Source organism: Xiphophorus couchianus, chromosome 4 (assembly GCF_001444195.1).
Source record: "Xiphophorus couchianus chromosome 4, X_couchianus-1.0, whole genome shotgun sequence".
Lineage (NCBI taxonomy): Eukaryota > Metazoa > Chordata > Actinopteri > Cyprinodontiformes > Poeciliidae > Xiphophorus > Xiphophorus couchianus.
Window position 1 is genome coordinate 7,324,085 of NC_040231.1, and position 12,233 is coordinate 7,336,317.

Genomic DNA, 12,233 nt, shown 5'->3' on the forward strand with positions numbered 1-12,233 from the left:
CACGGCAAATTAATTCTTAATGTAATTGATCAAAACATTTTTTATCAAGTCCATTAACTTTCACCCTGAGGCCAGACAAAACACGAGCAATAAACACATGCTGTTTTTAAATGCCACTGCCACCGGAAATTAAAGATAGTACAATTAATCAAAAATGTCTGTGAATCCAACAAACCTAAAAGCATAAGCCAATATGGTTAAACTTCTCCTATTTCAATTGAATGTGCAGGCAGAAATCCTCCCTTTAATATTAGAGTGAGCCTATAAAAAGAAATCCAAACATTTGCTTTAAGGTGCAACTGCTTTGAAACACTATTACAGCTAAGTTCAAATGCTTCTTTCATTTTCTTCTATTTTTTTTGCTACTTTGCATCTATTTTTTCAGGTAGTACTATTTATTTATGAATTAATATTTTTTTCTGTATAACCGCATCATTTTCTGCCGCCTCCTACCTGTGGCTCTTTCATGCCCCTCCGTTGTGTCTGTCATGTTTTTTTCCAAAAAGATCTTCAGTGAAAGTTTCCTGGTCCTATGTGTGACACATCTGCATTGCAGCACTGACTGTATAAAGCAGCAGCTGGAGGACAAGAGATGGAGACGCATGAGTGGCTTGAGACGGAGGATTAGAGAGACTTATCAGTCATTTACCCAAATAACAGAAGTCTGAGTGACAGGAAAACGCCAATTTATGCATTGTTTGTTTGCCAGTGTTCTTGCTTCTGACGTGAAAAACATGCCAATTTAAACGTTAACAGACTAATACAAATATAACCATTTGCACCTCAAAGTGCTGTCACAGGGAAATCAAAGAGAGGGTCATCCACCCCCTCTTTCCCGCGAGCCTCTGAGCTCCGCCGTTATTAATGGCGTCATCATTTTTCCTCTGCTCACTCTATTTCCTTTTTGATAGTGGGGCCTGCTTCATCGTGTTCTGTCATGTTTCTGTAATTGCTCCAACAGCTTGCCTTATGCTGAGTATAAAGTTTGTGTGAGAGCGCGTGCAGGGGTGAGCGTGCGTGTGAGCTTGTGCATATGCGTGTGGGTGTGGATGTTCCACAGCCCCCCCCCCCCCCCCCCCCCCACCCCACAAGGGCCGGCTGTGAGTTTGTGGGGCAGAACCGAGCTGCGGGCGCGCTCCACACAGAGTGAAATGACAGCCTCCAGGCCACCATTGGTTGATGACCGTGAAAACACTTGCAGTTAACGTAAAGTGAGAGACCGGCTGTCACAGTGAGACACTGTGGTTACGTGCAGCACAACAAGCTGCTACAACTCGATTCTGCAGTGATGCTACAAATAGTTCGAAGCCTAATAATTTACATCATCCATTCCAGACACCCGAAATACAAAGTCAGGAGGCATGGGAGAAAAGAGCCATTCGTATTTGTCAAATCTTTTCCGAACAAATGGTTTTCTTTACTTAAATCCTAGAGGGGTATAAGGAAAAAGCCGAAGGTGGTTGATGCAGTGGAGTCAGCGTGCTGGAGAGAATTCCAAGATTGTCACAAATGCCAACCAAGGTCAGATAAAGTGAAGAGTAAGTGCTTAGAGAGCTACGGGGGCAGAGGCCAGAAATGTGGAGGAGGTGTAAAAACTTGGGTGACCAAGCATGAGCACCATCTCAGCCTGTCATTAAACGAAGGCACTTAAAGGAAAAAAGGCTCCTCTTACAAAGGTCGATACGCTGCACTTTCACATGTTTCGGCTTCGAAGAGTTTCACAATTATTTCATCGAAACGGAAGAAAACATATTTTCTCCAGCAGAAACCACCATGTGATTCATCCCATTCCCACAAGAAAACAGTTTCCTGTTTTCATGCCTAATCCGTGAAATAATACCCAAACGTCATGTAATAGAAAAAAAAAGAATCAATGATTAGAGGGCATAATTTTTAACCTCTCTGTGTTTAAATTAGATTTCTTTTACCCGTTGTCTTTTTCCACGGCTTTCATGCCTTCTTTCTGTCATTTTGAACATACACATATGTGTGCACACATAAACACAGTTTATTATGCAGTAACATTACCAGATCCCCTTAGGCAGCTGTGCATCTCTGTATGACTGATGAGGGTAATTTCTCCCAAACAACAGAATGATCACTTTAGTGGTGAGTGCGACAGACACCCCCCTCCTCCCCTTGTCTTCTTTCTCCCTCTTTCCTTTTAGCTTACAAAAAGGCAAGAAAAAGACAGACATTTGTTACCCTGTCTCATGCAGAGCCTGGAATGCTTTCAGAGATGAATAGCACCGCTGTCTTACATAAATGAATTTACCAACAACAAAAACCAGTAAATCATTCAAACAGATCTAACAAATCTACACATCTTCTGCTTAAATTCAGGCTCCGCTAATAAAAGAGGTTTCCACTTTAGCTGTGGGACTTGGGGGGAGTTTCCTTATTTTTTTCCTTGATTACCATAGAGATCCAATATAATACACATGCCAGTGTGAATTAGGCTCATATTATGGACCGAGAAAGTCACAGTGAGTTTATACTGTGCGTGCACTACTGCACACCAGGGGATGTACAGAGCAGAGAGTAGTTAGGACTTGTCTGTTTCTCTCTCTCTCAGCCTTATAGGTTCAGCCTCAGTGGGCTGTCTTTACTCATTCTTTTATCTGTCAGTCACACACAAAAACAAATCCACCTGTCGACCAGGAGACTGGGCTGAACAGGGCAACGGCACAGCTGTCGAGGCTCGGCTCGGAACAGTAGGGTGCGAGCCAGCGCCCTCCACTGGTGACAGAAAGTCCATTAGGACACTTATTACTTCACCTGTCAGCGCTATCTTTTCACTTGCACCCATAAGCCAGCCTAATGATAACGGTTACGATTACAGCACCTTGAGCATGGCAGTCATGCTTCCATGCTTTTTGTGGTCCTTGTGCCCTTGATCACTAGGGCTCCCCCCAGCTTGTGACAATATAGCAATCCAAGCGTTAAGAGACAGACATTTTTACCGCGCCACTTGATTGCCCCAACAATGAAGCTATTAATGTTGCATTATGTAAATTGAAATGGCCACAAACATCTAACAGGATAACGCCTAAGTACAGTGCAATTTAATGCTGCTGACTTTCAGCAGCCCTTTGAAGGATGTTTTCAATTATAACACAGCTAATTTAATTCATTGTTTCGCAGCTGAAAATGCATTTTTAAAGCTTGACTGACTCTCTATTTCAGAACTCAGGTTTAATCAGTCATGTACATTAAACACTGGAACGTCCTCTAAAGAGATTGACAAAGTTGCCGAGGATCTGCATTCCAGGTTTTAAAGGGACGCAGTAGCCCTTCCCTTTTCTTTTCCCTCAGATGGCAGGCTTCAGTTGTGGAGGGGAGGGTGTTCGTCTAAAAGATGAAAAGACCTGCGCCTTTAAGAGGGCTGTCTCCCCTTTCCCTCTTGCTCCCCCTCAGCCACACAGACACTCCTCCTGTGAGCATTTGTGAGGCAGCTCCTGTCCCTTATGTCTCTTTGTAGGGAACAGAGCAGACTTCCCAGAGCATCACTGAAGACAAGATACAACTCTGGGGACTACACCCGAGCTGCACACCTCTGTGCAGCCCTGGTCTCAGCTGCAGCGGATTCCAGAGTAGGCACGTGGAGAGGAAAGACAGACCAACTTGAGCTGGAGGAACATAATTCAGAAGTCTTAAGGAATAAGTGGAAAATAAAAATACAAACTATCCTAGAGGTCACTTCTGAAATGAAGAGAAGATGATCAGCAGGGCAGACTCATCAGCGCTGGATTGGACCGCAAAAGAAAAAGGTGGAGTCCTGATAAGAGCTTTCAGTTTCTCTTTTAAAAAGTTTTGTTAAAGAAGACTCGAAGCACACTGTAGTATGTGCAGAAATTAAGATACAATTGCTAGTAATAAATGTAACAGAAGGAAAGGCTAATTTTACCTTCCAGTGTTTTTTTTGTGTGTCTTTTCATAGGAATCTGGAACACATTCCGAAAAGACATTGATGGTTTGAAAATGAGCAGCTCTTTAAAGAACATCTTGAAAGGTCCCACCACTGCTTTTAACTCATCAGTCAGGCGTTTATCTTATTTCTCCAGCTTTCTCTGAGAGGGGACATTAAAGACTTTGTTGATAGCGCTCTTGGGGAGTGAGTAATATTTCTCATATGAAGTCTTAAAACTTTACAGCTGTTGACTGGAAGGAGAACTGCCAAGTGCATAAGAAAATTATGTTATGGTGTACTCTATGAGGGAGACGTGTGTGTCTGGACTAACAATTCGTTGACGCACGAGGGACTGCAGAAATGTTTACGGGATGTGGAGTGTTTAGTGGCCATAACCAGTGCTTGGCTAACAACAATGTCAAACCCCAACCAGGACTGGAGGTAAAGAGACCAAACCAAACTGCCAATGGAGTAAATCAGGGGACATGCCCCTTTTATCAGGGTCAAACTTACACAAACGCTGTAATGCAGCCAGCAGTGTTCAACAGTGATTCTAATCCGCTAAAACCTTCAGTGTTGCCAGCTTCTCCAACAGCAGTTAAACTAGGCCAGGAAGGTTTCAAAAAAGTTGGCCGCATTGAGGAGGACAGCCCCTGTCCCTTTCCAGGTCTGGCTGCTGGGGTGCTGGAGATGCGCGTCAAGGAGGGTAGCAAGATTCGCAACCTAATGGGATTTGCTATGGCTCGGATACAAGGAGAAAAGACTGGAAGTGCGGTGGGTGGAACCGTTACCGGGCTCAGGCAGGTTGTCTTTACTGGGTCAGGTCGCGCGGTCACAAAGACGATAACTTGTGCTGAGATTATGAAACGAAAAGTGGGCTGCCTGCATCAGATGACCAAGCTAAGGTACAAAGTGGTGAAAGAAGTGTGGGAGAGCAACCAGGGGACGGCATCTGAGATGACAGTGCACAGGACTGTACCTTCCATCAGCATCCTTCTTTCTAAGGATCCTCTGGATCCACAGGAGCCAGGTTATCAGCCTCCAGAGACTCTAAGTGCATTGTGGGAGGACAGAGCAGGGACTGAGCCTTCAGCACAAACAACATACAAGAGACCTCTTGGACAATTGCCATACAGCGGCTTTCCTCACTGTAAGAAGCTGTGCTTGGAGGAAGAGGTCTCAGTCCTTCCTCCTAACTGACTGGCTAAACCCTTGTCACAGTGGAGAGGATTGAATCAGCAAAGTTCATTTGGCGCTGCACTCCAGTCTAGCACAATGCTGAGACAATCAGAACATTCACTCAGTCAGAACAGTGCTTTCTTAGAAGAACTGAATCCCAAATTCAAGCCTCAGTAGGTCAGTTTGACTGAGATTGAAAAGCTTGCTTCTGTACAAAGAGCACTCACAGAACAGATTTATGGCCTCCGACATCACTACTGTGATAATGTGTGCTTTTACTGTGTGATGATGAACAGAATGAAATCATAACCCACAATGACAACAACATCAAAATGAAGCCATTGATTGCCCAAGTCAACTATGTTTGAGTTGTGGATAAAACTACTTCTTGGTATGAAAACCTTTTGTTCATAAGTACTCTGAAATTGAGCTTTTCAAATGAAGAAATAAATAAAAGCGATTTTGTAAAAGAAATAAACAGAAAGTATTGATGGTATAATAAATGAAAAAATGTACCCTTTTAGTTTGTCTGACTATCAATCTTCCCACAAAAATAAACATTTTCTTTCCAAATTAAGTTTTCTTTTGCATTTTATCTTTTTATTAATACATCACTATGCAAAGCTCTAATGGAACAAAAAAAAAAAAAAATCACAGTGTGCTGATGTTTTGATAAGAGTACCAGCAGTGAAATTTGTCTGTAGAAAAGCTGATTTAATGACAAAGCTGTTGATAAGGACCAAACCAACCCAGCCTGACAGAAATGCCAGGGGGAGAAATACAGGCAGAGATTATCATTAAGATAACTATATAACATCACACAACACAGAGGAGAAAAAGGATTTAAACTAGGCTTGACAGAGCTTTACACTGCACTGTTGCTGCAAAATATGAAACCAAGGCAATAAGGTACACTCCTTTTCATTTCGGCCTGCAGGCCTTCCTGTACAGCAGCGCATCTTTCGTCATCTTTTTCTCTCCTCTCAATCATCTTCTATTTCTCAAGAAAATATCACACAGAAAACGCAGGTGTATACAGAGGCAAAATTTTAAACAGTGACATGCAGCTTCTGAGAAGAAAATAAATGGAATAGATGCTGACTTTTCAAGTTGCTTTTTTATGCATCGCTATTCTGCGTTTATTTTATTTGGATGTTATTACAGTGGCAACAGCGATATTGCAAAAGTTTCAACAGAAAGTGCTGATATTTGCAGCAATGATGGAGAATGGCCTGCAGAGAAAAAGAAAAAGCTATAAGGAAATAAAAATTGCATTATATTGTGTTTATTGTAGCTTTTTTGCTGCTTAAACTTCTTGATCATTTTAATTATCAGTTTACAACCTTTTTCTACTTTTTTCATATTTTCCCTTGGCAATATTCTTCAAATGCAGTAGCAGTCACAGTAAAAAAAAATGTTTTTTGAGGCAATACTATTTCATTTAAATATGTGAAAAAACATCTTCAGACTCTTGAATCACATTTATTTTACAAAGCAATAAAGAATCTAAAATACATCAAAGTGACCACAAAGTCTTTAACTGTTTTTGGTCGCAAAAAAGTGATCACTTGCCCGCTCAATCCCATTAAATGAATCAGAGCAAAGCAGAACGACCAAGGTTGAAGAAGAAATGCTGCGACTGCAAAACAGCTCACATGAAGCAAACTGTGTGTCCTCAAGACTGCCGGAAGGTTATCATTTTAGGTCACCGTTATCACAGAGTTAACAGCTTTCACCCAGGAGCCTATGGGCCAGCCAGTCTGAAGTCCGGGTCAAAAAAAAAAAAAAAAGAAAAAAAAAGATAATCCCTACAAGTAAATTTCAAATCGACCTGCATTTGTTATCATGCATTGAGGATTCAGGACCAACTGTGAAATGCAGACGGGTAATTAGGGATAACGGCATAGCGTTACCTGAGTGAGAGAACAGATAAAACATACTGACAAAAACATTATCCCAGAGCTAAATCCAATGTGGCTGCCGCGAAATAGGTTGGTGGAGGAGTCAAATAGGTGCATTATAGGATTGTGGACAAGGTTATTCACATGCTGTGAGTCTGTTTGCCAGTATTGTTTGTTTTCAAAAGTGTGTATAAGGCAATACAGACATAAATAGAAAAAGAAAATGCAATTCAGCGTGACCTTAGAAATGCAAAGTATTTAAACAGAGAGGAGAAAATACTTTAATCATGCATTTTGACTTTGAAACAAATTGAAGGAAAGTGAATGAAAGTAAATTATTGAATTGTTTTGAAACTGAATTTGGACTGAACCAGATTATACAGCTGCCCATAAATCTGACCTGTTTGAATAGATATTCGCTTTAATTCAGCAATTTAAATAAACTGAATAAAATTCTTACAAAGTTTTTGCTGAAACACTGAATAAAGGTGGTGTTTTCATTATCTTTGTTTACTTTCAAGAGTATAATTCAAGTTAAACATATTGTGCGGCTTTAATATGCACCAAACCGTATAACAGATAGCATTATGAAAAAAAGATAGGTGGACACAGCAGTAACATTTTGTTGACCAAAGTCAGTAAGTAACTGCGTGCCCTGAATGTGAATAAATTTGTTGTGAAGTTAACATAAAGAAAGTGTTGGCACTCCATTTCTTCCCTCTCTGCCTCTGCAGCAGATGAGAGTGAGGTCTTTGGGATGGCGTGGGAGTTCGCTATCTCCCAGCCTCCAGATGGCTCCGTCTTCTCTTATCTAGAAGAATGGGTGCCGCCTCAATTTTTCAACTTGCCTTATCTGGGAATCCTTTAAATTGAATATTTACTGGGCCTGTGTTTTCTGCAAGCGTTGGCCCTCAGAAGTCGACATTCCTTTTGCTTGTTCAGACAGGGCAAAAGGTTTTTCTCGCTCACACACTTCCATTGTCCATTTTGTCAAGCAATAGGACAGTGATTGATTATGTGATTGCTGGAAGAGAATGGAAGGTTAAGCAGTTAGGCTGAGAGCTGGAGGGGGGCAATGTAACAAATAGCCAGAGAGGGAATATGAGGAACAATAGAAAAATGTACATTACCCAAACATGACATCAGGCACCTTTAGTTTATGTCAGGGGCAAAATAAAATATATTAATCATTTTCTAAACAGCCTATTGTTTCATGCATAGCATACACAAGAGGATAAGAGAACTCTTAAGCAGCCATTGAAAACATCTTATTGCCATTTGACTGGCTGTGGTCTATCTGCATAAACAAGCTGTGCCACAGCTACTCCCTGGTAAGTGTCTGGAAATGTCTTTTCAAAACCATTTTGTGAAATGTCTCCATGTTGGATTAATCAGTGCAGCTGAGGATGTAATTGCTGTGCTGAAGTGAAAGCTGTAAAAACAGATAATGAACACTAACTCCATGGCTGCCAGAATCCAGGGCAAAAAAATAGAAAATGGCAAGTTTGAGCATAAGAATGTCTTCAGCATACTTTAAACAGAAGGCATAAATAGGTCCACTATATTTACACACATAATGATCATTTAAAAAATGTTAAGGGATCAGTAGGTCTAAAAATGCATCTTATTACAACATGCAACAACTTTAAAATAAGTCCTTGTGCTTTGAGGCTTTTCCCAAACTTTTAAAATTATCTGAGATTTTGTTTATATATTTAGTAGATGCCTGTTCTGTTATCAAGCCATGGTGCTTGGCTAATTTATATGTACATGAATCTGAAACTCTTGGTATGCTAAGAAAATGAAATGCAGGAGCTGAGTGTTGCTGCCCTCTAGTGAAGAAAGACCCTAAGAGTCACGAGTGCACAATTCAACTACAACATGTTCATAGCAAATCTCTGAAAGCTTAAACTGCAGTAGGTTTCAGTATAGTGCACATATTTGTCTGTAGCTATAAAAAAAAAACAAAAAAAAGTTTAGAATTTGATTTCACCTATAAAAAGTATTTAAACAATATTTATACATTTCTAGTTCACAACAAATTATCTAAAGCCACTTTAAAGAAAAGCCCAATCTAAGTCATAATATATTGACTTTTTTTTTTTTTTTTTAACAAAGATTGTAAATTTATAATTACTATATTTTGCTACATTTGCAATCAAATGTTGCAGTGGCTGTAGCTGACTTTTTTATTGGATATGTTGTACTCTTTCACCCTTGAACTTTAGCAATATTGAAATAGAAGACTTTACAGGAACAATCGTGTTCTGATTGTGCATTTATGAAGTAATTCTCATCTATGAGATAATACTTCTCACTGTAACTCATCCAATCTGAAATGATCTCTGACAGTATTTTTAATTCAGTTAAAACACGTGCATTTTGGTTAAGAGGAGTGCAAACACACACATTGGATGCTACAAGTAATGATATTATATCTCAATATTCAGTTCATTGTTTTCTGTTATCATTTTTTTTCTACCAGTTTGCTGCTGCAGAGGAGCCTCGTTTGAATCTGTTTATACAATATTCTCATGTACTCATTAGAGAAAAAGTTAATTGTTTGCAATGAGTATCTCTAATATGCTCACAATCAGAGGAAACATTTAACCCTTGTTGTTTTTCTTGAACATCAGAAACAAAGTCAACCATAAAGAAAGGGAGACACATACGTATGTACAATAACTTTCACACAATGAATAAGTTATCATGTAGTTTGGGCAGAGTCACCATTTCTTTTTTCAAAATATAAATACATAAATAAAATTATCACTCAGAATTTGTGTCTTTTAAAATTGTATTAACCTTCTTGTTAGAAGATCTATACTTTTAAGAATTTAAATGTAATTAACTGGATAAACAATTTAAAAATTGCATATGGAAATGTTAAGGTCTCAAATCACACATCTAGCGCATAGGTAATAGGATGAAGAATGCGTCTCTTGTGTTTCTAGTTACAACCCACACCAAGGTCGACAATATTACTAAACGGTTTGGTTAATTTCAATTCAAACAGTCTCTGCTGGGTTTCCACTCCGCACAGCAGGTGGATTGGTCGAGTAATATCAACACAGTTGTGATTGCTTCATTGAAGCAGTGGTTTGCTCCAATCAGAGCCGAGTCATTCTCCTCATTATAGTTTGCAAGGCCAAATCACAGTGGGTGGACCACTGAGTAAGACTTCACATTTTCTCTCTGAAATAATTGAAATTCATTTTTGGCACTCTGATGTTACCCCATCAACACCAGACTCTTTCACATTTGCACAGCTACCCATCATGCACTTACTATTCAAGTTCAAGGATATGTAAAAGCAGAGAAAAAATTTTGTAACCTTGACTTTTGTAATCAAACATAATGGCTAGGATAAGCTATGCTCCTTGTTCGGAATGAAAAATGTGTGTCTTTAAAAGAATTAAAGGTTTTTCACAGTGAATACTGGTGAAAATATTAGTGTGTAGATCTACAGTACGTAGATATTATGCACACAAACTATGCTTGATATTCTCTTTTTCAGAGAATTGCCTGAAATACTTTGTATGGTCATGGTATCTACGAAAAAGAGACGTTTATCTCAAGAGAAATTAAATAAAGGCTAAAATATAACAATTACATTGCCCTCAAAAATATCCATTTAAATGTCAGATCTTTCTTGCACAACTATTGTAGTATTTTATGGGACATAATGTGACAGTAACACAATGGGTTGCACAATGTTATGTTCAAACAAAATGAGCCATTGGTTTTTAAAGATTGTGACAACTATTGTTGAACACATTTGTATTCAGCTCTATTAACTTGGATACCCTTAAATAAAATCCACTGCTACTACCTGCCTTCAGAAGATAACAAATTTTTAAATAAACCCAAATGGTGCATAAATTGATCAATTAATCATACTGTGAATGCCTTTTTAGAGAATGGCAGGGATAAAGAAGTGGAAAAGTTTAAATCAGAGTTAAATTATAATGCAATGTCCCAAGTTTTGAAAATCTCATAGAACGCTGTTAAACTACATGCAACACAATATCTGCAATACTTCTTCATCTGGTGGTAGAACACAGCAGCAAAAGCAATTGGGTGTATTAAAAACAGCTGGCACAAATCTAGAGCAAATTCTGCAGAATATATCACAAAAAAAAAATCTAAATGAATGCATTGATCGTATGAACTAGTAACTAAGAACTATCTGTAATGGATGTTGTATTCTATGTTTTTCAGAGTCTGATAGAGTCATTTGTATTTAGCTCACACTATTGGCAGCAGCAAATGATTAATATCTAATGACTACTAAATATAAACACTATTTGCCTGTAGATGCTGTTTGCATATTAGAATACAACTTCCTGCCTACCAAGCATTTGTTTCTTTTAGAAACAATGGAATGTATTCCATGTTATCTGACATAATAATAAAAGTTTTTATTGGGGTTCATTTTGATGATTATGGGTTGTGCTACAAGATTCTGTTGCTCAGAAATTTTTGCTTTTACATAAGACCCATAGAATTTTGGCAACAGTGAACTTCTATTTCTCCTCCTCAGGTCAGATTATTCTGATGATGTCTTCAGTTCAGGATCAGCTTACCACAAGGAATAGGACAGTTTAGCCCATGTCCTGGATATGACTACGTCTGCATGTGGTTGCTCTTGAAGAACTGACTCGCCACAGTACACTCCTTGTAAATCTCCCCCAAATTACAATCTCCCACGACTGATATTGTCCAAGTTGCTTGTGAATCATTCTCTTCCACTTTTTTCTTACGCTTTCATATATATGTTTTGATACAGCTCTTACACAATCACAATGAATTTTTACATGTATTTTTTAGGCTGTATAGCATGGTACATAACACTCCTGTACTTCAAACACTTTTAATTGATTTTTTTCAACATTCTATCTGGAAGTGGAATTTTTTATTTTTTTTTCAATTAAGCCAAAATGATCAAAATTTACTGACCTATTTACTGAATGACCAAAAAAATGTCTGTGTACATAATGAATGGGTTCCTCTTTCTGAACGTAATTACTGCAGCAAAGTAACGTTTTGACAATATTCTGATTTGGGCAAAGCTTTTATTCCTCAGAACTATTTCCTTATATATTTATAACCAGCCTTTTCCTAAACATTAATATGTTCTCTTTAAACTTTGACGTCAATGCAAATAATATTTTGAGTTTCCATGTCATTGTGGTTGACTGTGTCGACATCCGAAGAATTTACATGTGTGATGCCATTTGTTT

General features: G+C 38.7%; 1 protein-coding gene across 1 annotated transcript; it reads left to right on the top strand.

Moving 5' to 3' along the window:
* Positions 1-3,407: 3,407 nt before the first annotated feature.
* LOC114142436 (ribonuclease P protein subunit p25-like) lies at positions 3,408-5,666 on the top strand. Its single transcript, XM_028013719.1, has 2 exons — positions 3,408-3,770; positions 3,941-5,666. The coding sequence occupies exon 2, from the start codon at positions 4,271-4,273 to the stop codon at positions 5,108-5,110; it is 840 nt and encodes a 279-aa protein (XP_027869520.1). The 5' UTR covers positions 3,408-3,770; positions 3,941-4,270; the 3' UTR covers positions 5,111-5,666.
* The last annotated feature ends 6,567 nt before the right edge of the window (positions 5,667-12,233 follow it).

Coding starts and splice junctions, on each gene's coding strand:
- LOC114142436 (XM_028013719.1), top strand. CDS start 4,271: ATGTTTACGGGATGTGGAGTGTTTAGTGGCCATAACCAGTGCTTGGCT.